Source organism: Convolutriloba macropyga, chromosome 2, assembly GCF_964194025.1.
Source record: "Convolutriloba macropyga chromosome 2, txConMacr16.3, whole genome shotgun sequence".
Classification (NCBI taxonomy): Eukaryota; Metazoa; Xenacoelomorpha; order Acoela; family Convolutidae; genus Convolutriloba; species Convolutriloba macropyga.
In genome coordinates, this window is record NC_134469.1 from 80,209,497 (window position 1) to 80,221,429 (window position 11,933).

General features: G+C 35.4%; 1 protein-coding gene across 1 annotated transcript in view; it reads right to left on the reverse strand.

Annotated features, from left to right (window-relative positions):
- The window catches only part of LOC142335501 (polycystin-2-like), a 51,459-nt gene extending 39,526 nt beyond the window's left edge, over positions 1 to 11,933 (reverse strand). The window contains exons 1-3 of the mRNA XM_075384028.1: positions 11,759 to 11,933; positions 8,446 to 8,609; positions 577 to 741 (exon numbers count right to left, since the gene is read on the reverse strand). Of these exons, the coding sequence (XP_075240143.1) occupies positions 577 to 741; positions 8,446 to 8,609; positions 11,759 to 11,927 (498 nt within the window). The 5' untranslated portion in view covers positions 11,928 to 11,933. The remainder of the gene's footprint in view (positions 1 to 576; positions 742 to 8,445; positions 8,610 to 11,758) is intronic.

Sequence of the window (11,933 nt, forward strand, 5' to 3'; positions counted from 1 at the left end):
TCTACAGGGGCTAAGTTTGAACTTCTTTATCGGGGGATTGGATGTTTTCCGTGGCTGGACCTCCTGAATCTGATCCCTCCAAAGTATTCAGACAAGACTCACGAAAACCATGATCAAATCGTTCAAACTCTGGATGAGCCCTGATCAGACTTTGCATAGACCGTATAAACTTGAGCGACTAGAGCGACTGGTTGCTCAACCTCTCTCAGTAAAAAGATCAACCTCAACCTGGCTATACATAAGAAGGCTCTTCTGTCGATTTTTATCCATAAAGAGGGTGCGGTAATGTTCTTTTTTTAAGTGTATAATAGACTTGGAATCACTGTTTTTATCGTGTCCCGGGTCGATGTGTCACCGCCATTCACCGCAAAATTATGTATGATAAGCGGTGAATGCGGAATATTTTGTAAGATAAGCGGTGAATGCGGTGAAATTGCATAAATCTGGCGGTGAATGCGGTGAAAAAAACCTTAATCGCCTGGTAGTGGTGAAATTACATAATTTCACCGCCGAATTTCGTGAGAACAGCAGTGAATGCGGTGAAATTACATATAACACATATTACACGTGTATTACCTGGTCGAGTGAGTCTGTGAACAGAACTTGTTTGACCTCGTCGTAGAGGTAGAATCCAGTGGCATCCTTTTCAGTATAGCAGACGGAGAAGAGGAGCCAGATGAAGACCAGGTAGAGAGTGATCTCTTGAATCACCCCGAACATCTCTATCTCCTTCTGACGCACCTGGAACATACATTTTACAAGTTCATATATCTGCCCTCGAATGTGGTTTTGTAAAAACCCAACTGCGGTTTTAGCTAACTCGACATGCTGCTGAAATATTAGTTTTGAGGACTCAAACCTTCCGGGTCGAGATTTCAGCACCGTTTCAGTGCATTATTTTGTAAAAAAAATAAGCTGAATGTGCTAAAGTTAAGCGAGAAAAGAGTTGGATGCTCTAAAATGTGCTGAAATACGCTGATTTATCATAATAATAATTTTTGTTTTCAGTACCAACTATTCAGGCTTCGAATAATTAAATAAATAAGAGTAGAAAGCGTCGTACTGAACGAATGCTAGGAGGCAATTTGCCTGTTGCAGCACCATTTCACAGCTATTCATAATTAGATAATATATACGAAAATCATTTAGTTACTTATACTAAGACCATTCAAGAGGAACAGGAAAAAAAGGGGTTTAATAAGCCAATTTTAGGCACCAACTATCTAATTGAATTTAACTAAAAAAGTTGTTCCAAAAAACTCTTTGTTATCGAGCATACTACCAATATATGTTTCCAAAAATCAGAATCGACTACTTAAATGTCCAGGAAGGAGTGTAGCAGTTTTTCAAATTCTTTTCTTTGCAGATTCTCAAACTTTTTTTAATATCAAAGTCAAGAGTGGATAGGCTGTTGTAGAGTATTCTCAACTGAACTGAGATTAGTTTTCGTTTTTGCGTGTTAATTCTTCTATGAGAGGTATCGTTTTGATTCTCCGTTCAGTGTCGAATGACCTGTCAATTTCTTTATCAATTATAAACGAGTTAATAGATTCCCTAGCATATTCTCTTCTGAATACTTTTGAAGTTCATACACGTGTAGCTCAAAAATTGATGAAATTTTGTCTTTTCGTCTACATTTTCAAACTTTTCATGTTTCGAGAGCCCAAAAACTATAAACTATTCTGATTAGGAAGTTTTCTTGATGTTGCAGTCTTTCAAGAAAACTTTTGTTTGCCGTGCCATATATTAGATCTCCGTTTTGATACTGTGGTTGAACACTATTGTTTATATATTTCCCGAAGTAATTCTCTTTGCAGATTTCTCTTTGTTTGATATAAAATCGAAATGTATTGGTTACAATTCATTTGAATATAGTCTATGAGCTCTTCAAATATGAGTTTGTTGTCATTTTGAACACCTAAATATTTAACACATTTGATCTCCTCTACTTGTTCCTCTTTCCAAATAAGTTTTCTGTCTGATAAATTGTTGGGTCCTAACAGAAGTAGTTGTGTTTTTTTAAAGTTGGGTGTCAGTTTGTTACTCTCCAGCCCACCGGAAATAAGGTTCAGATCTATTGTATGTTCAGTCTGCTCATATTTGCCAAATTTGTTTTTGTCATCTTCGTATAGCAGAATTTTATTGTGCTTTGGCATGTCTACGATATCGTTTATATATATATATATATATATATATATATATATATATATATATATATATATATATATATATAGAAACAGAAGTGGTCATAACACTGATCCTTGAGGGACTCTGAGCTCAATTTGTTTAGTTGAGGAAGTTTTTTTCTTTATATCGAAGAAATTGTTTGCAATCTTTAAGATAAGAGTTGAGTAACTTTCCGGTTTTGCCTCTCAAACCGTATTTGGAACATTTGTCCAGCAAAAGGCTGTGATCAAAGGTATCAAACGCCTCTGAGAGGTCAAGCAGGGTAAATTAAGACAATATTTTTTCTCCATTATACTCTAAATGCTTTCCAGCATTTCTGTTTAGGCATCGAAATTTGATCTCTTACACAGGAAACCAAATTGTTTTCTGGAGAGGACTTTGTTTTTCAGCAGAAATGACATCAGATTTCGTTTATGATTTTTTCAAAAAACTGCCAGGAAGTGATATTAACAAATTGTAGTTAATGTAGTTGTTATTTAATGTATCTGTAGTTGTTAAGCTCATTTGGATCTGCATCCTTGAAAATTTGAGACTTTTGAAACTTGTAAGCTTTTGGGATAATATGGTTCATCTATGATTCTGTTGAAAATATATGTGAGTTATCCATTAATGACTGGATTAATTGTTTTCAGAAGATGATTTGTTAAACCCATAAAATCGCAACTTCTTTTGCCAACAAGTTGCTTTATTTCAAGCTTCATTTCGTTATTTTGGACCGGTTTTAAAACAAACAAATAAACAACTCGATTAATCGTATTCCCGTCATATGGTTTCTCAATTTTCATTGCAATTGAGGGTCCAATATACACAAAGAAATTATTGAGTTTTTCGGAGTCAATTGTGTTTGTGACTTCTGATTTTCATTAGTACTCTCTTCAAAATTCAGTGAATTTCTTAAATAGTTTCAGTGGATTTCAACGCTCTTTGGCACCAATTCCTGAATGCGCATTTCCCCGCGGAGTTTCAGTGCATTTCAGAGCAGTTCAGCGCATTATTATGGAAAGTTATTGCGCTGACTTTTTTTGGAAAAATCAGTACATGTCAGCGCATTTCTTAGAAAAATTTTTTGTAAAATTTCTCGACCCTGGTTGCTATCTCCGTTGCATCAAAGCTCTGATGAAGTAGCAGCTTCGTTAGCCTGATATGCCACAAGCTGGGCTATAATCGACTGTTGATTGTTCGGACACGTCTTTGGCCTTTTTATTGTCCAAGGTACCATATTATGATCGTTGAGGTTGTTGTACGAAGTTCTGTCAATCATAAAACATTCAGAGTACCCTATCTTTGAAATCGTAATATGGCACAGTCCTACGCGTAGTAAACTTGGCAAGAATTTAGTCCGGTTTAAATTTGAAACTTATTTCGTGCTGTCGTAGGACAGTACTAAGTTTTCTAAGCCTCAGAAAATTCTTGTTAAAATTACTTTCCAAAAAGATTTGAAGGTCATTTTAAGTTTTCAATTCGTGATACACGTGAAATTGTCTAGCAATTTTGGTTAACTCGTGACGTTATGAAGAATTTTCTAAAAGTGTTTCAGGTTTCATTTCACGTGCTGTTCACTGATCAATTCCGGGTTGAGGTGTGAGCAGATTTAAGCATTTTTTTTTAAATAAGTGTGTTGAATGTGCGGGAAGTAATGGTTAAGTGACTCTGCTTGAAGTCACTGAGAACTTCTGGCGTTTATCGAGAACCGCGAAGTGGTTCGAAATATTAAGTCAGAATTTCAAAGTGACTTCTGCAGAGTCACGTAACCATGCTTAAAACACGAAACGCGCACGTTTTAAAATGACGACAGTCAACGAAATTCAGCTTCTGGCTAAGTGGCAACTTCTGGCATTTTAACTTCTGGCACTACAGACTTTCGGCATTTTAAAATGTGTACGTGAGTGTTTTAACTTTATTTGCATGTGCTGATTTTGCTGAACGTAAACTCCTTCAACCCAATTCACAAGTAAGTGACAGAAAATTTTTCTGCACACCTCGTCAATAAGTTCAAAAAAATCAATAATTTGTAAACATTTCAAAAATCGGTATACTATTCATTATTGGCATAATTTTGCGAAGCATTTAGCAAAAAATGTCCTCTTTTTCTACTACATACATAACTAACTTCAGTTCTCTACTTAAAAATGTTACATAAACGCCTACTATAATTTTCCTGAAAGGTTTAGCTAACACATTTTTTACATAATTTCAGCTCCCCAAGGAGTAATAACTTTATTCTTTCAGCGCATTTTTTGGATTTTTATCTGTTTAAAATGTTGCAAAAAAGCTCCCGAAAATTTTTTTTTTCGAAATTTGTCAAAAGTTGCCTAGTCGCTAGAATACGGCTATCTATAACAGAATTTTTGAGATTTTTATGGTAACATAAACAAAGTTAAATGGCTTAATATTCAACTTGGTGATAGCAAAATTTTCAATTTCGTTCATAAAAGATGAACATAGCCGGCAGGTTGCCAGAAAATAGCCGCGATAGACGCTCGTGGCCTTCCAGGAATTGAAACACCTAAAGAAATAAGATAGACAGATCGACCACCAGTCCTTCAATAGACCACTAGACTTTTCGGGTTAGCTTCGGACTGTCAATTTTTGACACATACGTTCTATAAGGAAAATGCCCTTAAAGAGCTATTTCAAAATTGATATTCGAAATCAAGAATTCAAGACTAATAATCACAAATTAGGGCATATAAGATTGGCACAACTGTGATGCAAACTTTTAACTAGTAAATATTCATTAAAAATTAAAGTTCCATAAGTGAGTTCAGAAGTCAATTTTTTGAGTGAGGTAAGTCACGCAATTGACCTAAAAGCAGAAACAACGTCACGTACACAAATTTTAACCGCAAAGCAATAGAAGTCACTGAAGTCAATTCCAAAAAGTCAATTCCAAGAAGTCAGGTCGTAAGAATCATCGATGGAGACGACGAATTAAAAAAACATAGCAGGACAAGTCCTCGAGTACAATTCAAGGAATTTTCAATGACTAAGCAGAACAACTAGACCTAGAATGGACTATGAGTGAATTGAGAAAACAATTTTAGAAAAAAATCAGATAAAAAAATAAGAAATAACAGAAAATCAATGTCAAAATGCTGCATGTGAACCAAACAAAAACACTAGCGATAAATGAAAAATTAATTCAAACAAAAAACTAGGTCTAGAATGAGCTGTGAATGGATTGGAAAAAACAATTAGAAAAAATCCGATCCAAAAAATAAAAAAAACAGTAAAAATCAGAATGAAATTGCCGCATGTGAACAAAAAACCACTACCGAGAAACCGAATTTTTGTTCAAACACCGTTTTCTCACTCAACTTTAAAATTACAGCAAAAAAAATTCACGCCGCGAAACCACTTGCTTTTTTGCTCCATTTCCTGTTTCGGCGTGACCAAGATCACTACTCCAATTTGACTTCAAAAATCATGAAAATGTGTGCACAGATCTTAAAAAAAACATAGCAGGACAAGTCCTGAAACGCAATTCAACGAATTGAATGAAAAGTATAGAAGTACTCTACCTGACCAGCAAATCACGTGAACAATGCCAGCGAAAACAGAAACCAATTCATGTCCAAAAAACCGAGAAATCAAAAAACTCAACAAAAATATACTCATTGCTAAAACTCTAGAAGCTTTTACTCCTAAGGCAAAATTGATCTCTTCAATTATACCTATTTCAAAAATTTGTTGAAAACCATTTTTTTCTGAAATCGGTCCAGTTTTATATCTGCAATAACTGAAAGAAAATCATTGGCCCTTGAAGATCGATTAACTCGAAAATGACGGAAAATTTGAAAAAAAAAAGAAATCAGTTGCAAATTTTAATGAAATGTTACGGAAAAATATGATAATAAAATTTTCAGAATCGGTTCTGTGTATCTAGAGGTTATTAGACGCCATCCCGTAACCCAATTCCAAGCCTTCAAAAGTTCATGGGCTTAAAGACCGATAGGCAATAACTTTTATAAAAAAATTTCAAATTTCAAAAAATAGAAATTCTTTTAGATAAAATGTAGAAAACCACTCATTTGCCCCCTAGCAACTATTTAATAACATACTATCAAACCTTGGATGAGGTTAGCTGGCTACTGAGGTTAGAAAAACTGACTAAAAGACAAATGTTTGGAAAAACTTAAAAAAATTGCAAATTTTATCAAGAAATTTCTAACATTCGAAAGGTTAAATTGTTGAAAACAAATCCAATGAGACTAACAGCCATGCAGTAACTTTCATCAGACCTTGAAATAGGTTTTTTGTTACTTGAGAATGGACAAATACGAAAATCTGATAAAAACTTCAGAAAACCTTGAAAAAAATTTGCTAAAATTTGAGACATTAAAATGCTGAAAACCAATCTGTTGTTACTAGAAACCATGCAGTGCCCAATTATCAAACCTCAAAGGGGATTGCTTGGCCTCTGAAGCTGGAAAAACTCAAGAAATGACAAAAATTTTCAAAAAACTTGAAAAAAATTGCAAAAATTAGTATCATTTTACGTGTTTGTGTTAGTAATACCAAAACACATAGCGCATAAAATATTCATAAAAAATAAATTTGTCTCGAAAAAGGCCTTCATCAACTCTTAAAAATTTCAATCTGAGACTAATCAAACAAAAAACTTAAAAAAATCACAAAAAAACATGAAAAATTGCAGCATTTTGTGCCCATAAACTCCTAAAAACGACCTTTTAACCTTCAATTAAGGCCATCCCAACAACTGTACCACTATAAGCACTTGAATTACTACTAAAGCCCTCTTTGGGCCTCTAATGAAACTTAATGCCCGCTGGGCTTTATCTGTTTATCCCGTTTTGAAAGATCAAAGTCATTGAAAAATGTGTGAACACATCTTAAAAAAAACATAGCCGGAAGAATTCCGGAAACGACTCGAAAAGAAAATCCATTTAAACGCCATCTAACTACTCATCAAACAAAACCTGGCTTCCTTAACTTATGATTATTTTGAAACAAAGTCATGAAACCAAGAAGTAAAAACAATAAAATCAAATCTGTTAAAATATGATAAAAAATCTGATCAAATTTTGTTATAAATTGAAAAAATTGATAAAAACTATCTCTGCCAAAATAACCTCATCAAAACAACTAGTACCTACAAAAATCACTTATGTGAAATTTGAAAAAAAAAACTTTAGGATAAATTATGAAAAAAAGCTCTTAAACACAGCTTTCACTGAAAAATTGGAAAAAGTTACTAAATTTTTTAATATTTCAAAAACATATAAATCTAAAGAAAAAATCCCTTCAGCCAATAGGGTATCCAGATGCTCGCAAAACAATAGGCAAGTCCTAATAGGCAAAGAAACTTAGCTAAAAACAGAAAAAAAAACGAAAAACTGCAAAAAATAAGAAAATTAGTTCCAATTTTCGCAATTTTTTTTTGTCTTATTTCTCAACAAAAAAATGATTCTTACCCACAAAACTGTAACCAATTGTTATCATAAAATTGCTCAAGTAGAAGGGGTTTCTTCATTACCCGCTTGGGCCCGTAAAACAAAATAATCGTAAAAAAACGCAAAAATTAGCCCGAAAATCAGCAAAATACATTAAAAACCTCCGAATTATCAGAAAATTAATATTAATTTCCAGAAACATTCAAACCACTACCGAAATCAGCCTAAAATTAAAACAAAATCATAACCAAAACTCTTAATCAAAATAAATGAAAAAAAAAACTGCTTTAAAATGCCGCACGTGAACAAAAAAATTTCGCTCGCTTAGAGAAAATTTTTTCACACATCAATTTCTCGCTCTCTCAAAAACAGCGGTATGAACAAAAACCACTCTCTTTTTGCTCCGCTCTTCACTTTTGTTCAGCGCCAAAATCACTCCAATTTTTTTCACGCGTTTCATTTCCCGCTTCAAAAATCACTCCAATAAAATTGATTAAAAAAAGGACTTCTCCAATACTCTTCGAGTCGTAAAAACACAGCGCCCCAATACAATTCAAATTCTTTGAATTGTAAAAAACCACGATGTCCTCAATAATAGCCGCTATCGCTTCGCGGCTATTAATAAAAACAAAATATGAATTCACGGCTAGAAGAAACAGTTCCAAAATTTGTTTCGAGTGCTCATTTTGTTGCAGAAGGGGATGATAGGTTTTACCCATTATAATGTCACAGCTTAGTGGGGCTAGAATTTACTTCTCCCCTTCAAATTCTGTAATTATATCATTATGATGAGGTGGAGGGGGGGGGGGTAAAATGGAGAGGAGACGAAATTAAAATGACTAACAATTCGTAGGAATCCTTTTTTCCGAATGCTCAGCTGTCCAGGCAGCAGTGGAATGTAGAACTTCTTGAATTTGTTCACTTTCGCTCTCTTGGCAAACTCGGAACCCTCGTCCAGGAACTCCTCGTCTGGCATTTTGCCCACAATTATGTCCCCAATCTCTTCACCTGCACCCGAAAAACAGAAAACAGCTATCAACATTCAAATGTAGTCTATGTGAACTAGGCAAACCATTTTTTAAAACTAGTTCAAACTGGCACTCCCTCTCTCGCTAAACGGACTTTAGCATTAAAACATGATATTTTTGACGTTTTTAATGCTGCCCAAGAAATAGCTTTCGCAAAAATGACCCCAATTTATACTAGACGTGACTGAAGGAAGATTTTTCAGCAACTGGAAAGATGCCATTTTTTAAACGTAAGTAATATAAATATTTGCAACATTATTGCTTTTCAAAATGTAAGAGATCGGACATGGTTGTTTTGCTTTGGGATGACCCCTCATAGTTTTTCATTGTTTTTTTTCTGGTTTAGAGCCAATAAAAACAAATAAAGTCTTCTCACAATTATTTGTTTTTCCTCTAAAATTGTCATACGGGATAGGCGGTTTGAAGAAAAAAGGTTTGAAAACCAATAACTGACGACTATCGGATGAACCGCCAACAAAAAATTGGCGCCAAATTGTCTTTTATGGCAGCTAGATTCGGAAAAATGATGCATTATGGTATATTTTCGTTAAGTGGAGTGCATAGTTTTATTTAATTACGTAACACATTGCTCATTTACTCGGTAACACAAACTAACATATGGAAAATGCCCAAAAAATAGTTGCAAACTTTTGAATGCAAAATTTAATTAGTGCATTAGGAAGAAGTGATACCAGGCATGGCCGAGTTGGAACTTTTTAACAATTGCCCCCCTTTTGCAAAAAGGGAGTATTCTTGAAAAGAATTTCAGCGAGCAGTTTTATAACCAATCAGAGATTACTTATAACTCTGCGCACATGCGTTTAGTATGTTAAACTGAATAAAATAAAAGGATCTTTTCCGTTTGTGCCCCCCAGTACGTTATGTTCCGTTTGTGCCCCCCAATTACAGCGCACATGTCATTACGTGGTAAATCATTGTGTAAAAATATTGCACGTGCTTCTGGGGGTGCAAATAATATGAACCCACTAAACTGGGGGGCACAAACGAAAAAGATCCAAATAAATTCAGTCATGCTATGGCAATTAGCCGAATTGGAAAACAAAGCGAAAAAATTTTCCGACTGACGGGTCGGTGGGCGCGCGATAACCGACCCGCAATTTCCGGGTTACATCCCACAACGCATGAGAGGCATGGCCTTGAACAGCGGTCCGCAATTGCGCGTTAATGTTAACTGATATTCGGCTATCTAAATTGTAGGCCAATTAACATTATGGTAAAATATAGCACAGAAAAAGGGGCGATTCTCTACTAGGTACCAAAGGGGGGGGGGGCAATTATTGAAAATTCCGAGTTCTATGGAAATGTAATCAATGAGGATTTAAAGTAGTTCATAATTGTTTTAGAAGAGCGACCACAGTTAGCAAAACAGAGTAAAAACAACCAATTTCGGAAACTTAAAGAAAAAATCAGTGGAAAAAAGTGCTCCGGTAAACCAAACGATGTTAAGATCGAAATGATGTTTAGTGGCCTTTGGAACGCAAAAATACTTTCAAAGTCTCAGTGTTCAGAGAACTTAATACCGAGTATTTAATACTGAAATTAAAACTCGGAACTACCCATATATAGGCTTATTTAACTATAAACTTTTATCCCTCTTTTGCCCAAGTTTTTGGAGCCCAAAGGAGCAGAAAACCCGAGAAACTAAAAAGCGCAGGTTGATAATATCGTAATATCTCCTTTAAATCCATTTTTTTAACTCTGAAATAATTTAGGTATCAAAGAGCCGATGTTATTCTTTTCTTCCACCGTAGCTGTTTTAGTAGTTTACTCTTCTTAGAGTTAGATTAGCCCTTAAACTTCTTATTTCCTTCGTTTATTTTAGAGTTCTGATAAATGTTGGGTGTGGTTGGTCTATGAGCACTGAGAAGCGTCTTGATGAGTTCGGAATTGACTATTTATTCTCATTTGTGAAGACGAAAAGTCAAATCGGTCATAATAAAGAATTTAGCGAAAGACGGTAGAGAAAGCACCAACAGGAACTAGAAATTGTTTTCAAATTTTCCTCAAAAGGGTGCAGCACTGAAATATTTAAAAACCTTTAATGGCAACAAACAGTTTTATTCCCAGGTCGATGTCTTCCTTCCAAATCACGTATGATGTGACCATCAAAAACGCACCAAAGGAGTGGGTTGCTGTGCGTTATAACTTACGAGTCGGGGACTTGTTCTAAGTCTGCTTAAAGTCTGATTTTGGCCAAATCGGAACGAGGTAAAGTCTTATTATCCCGGATCGAGATTTCAGCGCCGTTTCAGCGCATCTTTTTGTAAGATATGCGCTGAATGCGCTGAAATTATGTAAGACATGCGCTGAATGCGCTGAAATGAGCTGAATTTCGAGATGGCGCTGAAATTTCGAGATGGCGCTTTTGAACGAGAGGACATAAACGCGCCAATATTTTGAACTAGCTAAAGTATGATCAATGGTGATTATCGTCTGGATTGGTCTGATCACACGTCATTATGGTCTGGAATGGTCTGATCACGGGCAATTTTGAATGAGGACCCTGACCTGGGTTACAAAATGTACATAAAATGCCACTTGAAGAATGCTCTTGATTTGGGCTATCCCAATATGATCATTGAAAGGAACCCAGCCACCAAAAAATAACCACTCAATCAACAACAAAATTGCAGTCTAACAAAACGTTTAAGGATAATAACCTTGCTGGGTAACGAAACTTGATACATGTTGCAAGACCTGCCACACATTTGGGACATGTTATCAAAATCATGATAGGGCCCATTAAAAACTTGACTTGTTGAGAAAAGATCTCGTAAAATACATAATCTTTTTGAAACAGGTGCAAAGATCTTGCACGTTTTTACGTATTTGACCTTTTCGTATCATGAAAACTGTCAAGCTAACAGTACAAGTTTTGTTTCTCTAGTTTCACCAAGCAACAAGGTCGACCCGGGTCGAGTCTACCCTGAGTCCATTGTGAGAATTCAGAAGTTTTCAGATTTCTTACAAGATTTCAGCGCTTTTCACCGCATCATTATGTAAGTTTTTGCGCAAAAATTTTTGAAAAATCAGCACATTTGGGCACATTTCTTAAATATTTTTGGGAAAATTTCTCCACCTGGGTAGCTTGGTTATTCTGCAACTCACCTGAGTATAAATGCTTTTCATTTTCAAAAGTGACCGGCTCATCCTCGGCTATGATTTTGGCCTCTTCCTCTGTCAATCCCCCAACTCTGCCGTCCAGGTAATTGAGATAGTCGACCTCTTGTTGCACCAGCTGTTTTTTGGCCCTCCTCTGGCACAACACCGACAACATCACTGC